The sequence below is a fragment of the Gossypium hirsutum genome, chromosome D01 (assembly GCF_007990345.1).
Source record: "Gossypium hirsutum isolate 1008001.06 chromosome D01, Gossypium_hirsutum_v2.1, whole genome shotgun sequence".
Taxonomy (NCBI): domain Eukaryota; kingdom Viridiplantae; phylum Streptophyta; class Magnoliopsida; order Malvales; family Malvaceae; genus Gossypium; species Gossypium hirsutum.
Window position 1 is genome coordinate 14,799,876 of NC_053437.1, and position 4,396 is coordinate 14,804,271.

The 4,396-nt window shown below is 33.5% G+C and overlaps 1 protein-coding gene across 1 annotated transcript; it reads right to left on the reverse strand.

Moving 5' to 3' along the window:
* Nucleotides 1-1,895: 1,895 nt before the first annotated feature.
* On the reverse strand, nucleotides 1,896-3,499 carry LOC107921252 (zinc transporter 1). The gene is made up of 3 exons (XM_016851129.2): nucleotides 2,651-3,499; nucleotides 2,405-2,554; nucleotides 1,896-2,257 (listed from the first exon to the last, which is right to left on the reverse strand). Exons 1-3 carry the CDS (start codon nucleotides 3,263-3,265, stop codon nucleotides 1,952-1,954), a joined length of 1,071 nt encoding a protein of 356 aa, XP_016706618.2. The 5' UTR covers nucleotides 3,266-3,499; the 3' UTR covers nucleotides 1,896-1,951.
* Between the last annotated feature and the right edge of the window lie 897 nt (nucleotides 3,500-4,396).

A 4,396-nucleotide genomic window follows, 5' to 3' on the forward strand; every position in this document is an offset into this window, starting at 1 on the left:
TTCAAATAATTTATAATTAAGTTCCAATTTTTCACCTATTAATTATAAACTTATTTAGTCACAAAGTCATTCCACTATAGTATCGTGACTGAGACTGAGCTATTCCCAATTACATATCATTACAAAAGCTACTTAATAAGTGCTCATCCAATGACTTTTTCATAAATGTGTTACCCTCATAGTATATCCTTAATCTATTTGGGATAAATTCATTCTCCAAACATGATCCTATTTTATCTCATGGTAACCATTACATCTTCCTTCATGAAAATTCAATTACTATCAGATAGTAATCAAGTTATTCATCACAAAGACAAATGACTCGTGATCACGTTTACTTTTCATATTTCATGTAATGCTTATGAGAGGATATCTTTTACCCATTAGTTGGGCTATGAATTCCACTATTGTAAATGATTTGTGTACTGCAAAAGTCATATACCCAACGCACCAGCTTTTGATTCCTTATCTATTTGAACTCAAGTTTTTACTTACATTAAAGTATACGAGTCACCCATACATAGCCTATCATCCACTCAGGATTAAAGTGTGTCACACTATAAGCGTCACAAGTGAATATCTCCATAAATAGATCTAGGATCTGTTCTACTTGGGACTTGTTTGATGTACTGTCAGTCACATCTATGTCTCTATCTTCTGGAAGTCACTCACTTTAATGCTCAAGACAAAGCATCTCCCCATACGGACTTGATAGATGACATATTAGTTTTTTAATTGGTTTGCTCATTTTTGATTAGACTAAGGACATGTTTAGGTTTATCTACTAATACAAGTTGTCTTTTCATATTACGATTCGACCACATAATACCGCTTAGTATTAGTTAAACGTTAGATAACCAATGAGTCAATATTTGCTTCCATTTTTCTTTATGTGCAAAACCTTTGAGGACAAATCTATGAAGAATATTAATGTAATCAATGGATATTTTATTAAACTAATTTGTTCTAAAAATACAAATATCCAAAATGAATATACTACACTTAAGGCACTAGATCCAACACATCAGTGGGTGAAGCTCTAATTTTACCAACTCACATTGCACTAACATTTCAAGCCTCTATATTACTAAAAGGTCGGCTTTTATCCTTTGGTGTGTATGGATTCAAAGGAACAAAATAGTCTTCAACAACGTTAAACCACACCATTTGGCACTTAGCTCATGGCAAGAGACAAGATTACTACTTGTGAGTTGGCATTCGAAAGAATAGAGCAGGAAAACCATCATTCTCTTTACTAATCTCAACTATCTTGTTGTTACTTCTAAGGTATCTTTTGATGAAACAAGTTCATCTTTACAAGTGTTCTTGAGTTAGGTTAGAAAAGGAAACATAATAATGTTTGTTACTTTATCCCCTAATTGTGATATCATCCAAAGATGAGCTCATTCATTTGAAGATTCTACAAAGATAAGGGAAACTATGTTTTGTATTTATGCTTAAGTGTTATAATTTCATCATATTTAATAAATTATTGAAAAATTCAAATTGATTATTCTTGAAAATATATACATGCCATTTATTATCCCTTTATTGTTTTGTCCTCAATGCTTGCATGTATACGCAAATATGATCCATCGATTACCTAGGTTAAACTAATAAGAAGTTGCAACACAAAGAATGTTTTGTATGAAAAGGACAACTTTTGTTAGTTCATAATTTAAAAGTAAAGCCTATAGTCCATGGAGTAATGGAAAACAAATGAATCATGGTAGGACTATTATATTCTCCAAAGTCCAAAACATGGAGATAATTTATTTTAGTTTTTGAAATTTATTTAGTATACTTCTATTTGGATTCTTCTTATTTGTCATTTCAACGCATTTATAATTTATGAGAAAGACAAGAAGGGTTAGAAGGGGAAATAAATCCAAAGAAAAGCAAAAAGGAAAGAGTCTGTATTAATTAAAAACTGAGGCTGGGTAAGCAAAATTTAAGCCCATTTGGCCAAAACAGACATGCAAGCAGTCCCGAGGAGAAGGGAAAGATTAACTCCAATTTGAAGCCTAACATTGGATTGCAACCTTGGGTTCATGAAATCCGCAGCAAGCAGGTCAACAAGAGCCATGTATATCAATATCCCAGCTGAAGCTGAATTGAAAACTCCGTCCACTATAAGACCTGTTGGGGAGTTGTCCCTGTAGAAACTTGAAATTCCTATACCTATTGCGATCCCCAGAGGGGTTGTCAAGGAGAAAAAGGTTCCCATGATTGCCACCGATACCGACTTGAATTGTGCCTTCATTTCCATTTCCATCACCACCAAATACATAAAAATCATTTCCATTTCCATCACCACCAAATAAATAAAAACTTTTAGTTATCAATTATATACACACACGATAAATGAAACATCCATTCTAGTCCTGGAAGTTAGAATTAATACCTGAGATATGCAACCACCAAGACCCATTCCTTCAAAAAACTGATGGAAAGACAAGGCTGCTACCAGTGGCCTTATTGTGTCAGGACTTTGAGAAGCACCTAAAGATATCCCAATCACCACGGAATGAACCACAATTCCCACCTCCAACACCTGAAAATTAGTATATATATATAACCAATTCTATCCCAAACCACTTGTGAATGAAGAAATGGGTATGATGATATTAAACGGTTTAATTAAGTTTACTTGGGATATGATACGTTGACGGATAAGCCCTGGTAAAACCAACTCCTGAGATGGGGAAGCAGAGCCATGAGCATGACCGTGTGTGGCATGTGTATGAACATGTACATGACCTGCATGTTCTTCATCTGCAGCATTAACATGCTTATGCTTACTTAGATGTTGTCTCTCATAATACCCTGTCGCAAATGCATCGATCATTAACGTCCCTATCGCTGACATCATGGCAATGAAACCAGAGAAAGGGAATTTCCCCCATGGACTACTTTCTTTAAGGCATGGTGAAGTTAGGCTTTCAAAAGCATCCGGGAGGATGTGAACGAACCCTGTTGCAAGGATAACACCGGCAGCAAAAGCCTTGATCATGAAGAATATGTCATTTTCGGGCCTTAACGCAGGGATTCGTGTCCCCAACAATGGGAGGCTAACTCCAATAGCCCCGGCAACAAGAATGGCAGCAATGGCACCGAGTTTATATCTGAGTGCTTCGGCTTTATTTTGTTGGATGTCCTCCTTATCACAAGTACAATCGCAAGAGACTGTTGCAGGGTAAAGGAGGATGAGAAGAAGAGAAAAAATCTGCAAGATTTTTAATGAACAAAGCTGAAAATGAGCCATGATGAGAATGGCGCCTAGGCCAGGCGGAGCTAATATGAGAGAGAGAGAGAGAGAGAGAGAGAGAGAGAGAGAGGGACAAGAGCCAGAGAAAGCTGAGATGATTTTTATATGGAATGCTGGGGAATTTGCTAAGCACAAAACCTGATGGCTATTACAAGAGAATCTAAAGTTGCGAGGCAAAACCACTCAATAATTTATAGATGGTAGCGTCAACATGGGCTAGATGCTGATGCCCTGAGGAAACCCACAAACATCAAATTGTTATATATCTATAGAGAGAAAGAGAGGGGGAGGGGAGAGATATCCACTAACACAGTCTAAAATTAAAATATTTTTATATATGATTATTATTTCAACCATTCAACTATTATATTTCATGATCTTTCAATGATTGTTTATATAAATTATACATATAAATTTAAATCTTCTAATTATTTATTTTATGTAAAAAAATATGAAATTACATAATATTTACAATATAAAAAATATGCAAATACATATGTAATACTAATTTAATATATATATATGTGTCTATACTTCTATAGTTTGATGATTACAAGGATGAATTTGAGACCTGAAGTACGGAGGTGTAGGGACACATAGAAAATAATAATAATAATAATAATAATAATAATAATAATAAAGTAATGTTTTGTCCAAACCATTCATTGATATTGACTTGAAAATTAGCGCTTCTTGTTCTGCTCTTCTTAGGTTTGATTGATTACTTTATTTGGTTAGATGTCTATTAGGATGATTATGAAATGGAATTTTAGTGAGAACCACAAGTTGAATATCTGTCTAATTTTTTACTTTTTTAATTTTTATATATAAGGCATAAAATACAATAGTAATCGCACATAAAAATATTAGAACACAATCTCTTTATGATTTCGGGATCCAAATTTTATTGTTTAGTGTTTTTTTATTATGTATAATTAAGTATGTGTATGCTACATAATCATGTATATGCTTTTTGAAGTTAATTGATACATTCATATTAATACAATGAATATATATATTTTGATTGAGCACACGAAAATTATCCACTTAAATTAACATAAAATTAGAGAGAATTTGAATTCCAAATACTAAATTTTAAATGCTTCAATCTTACAGGACATTAAGATT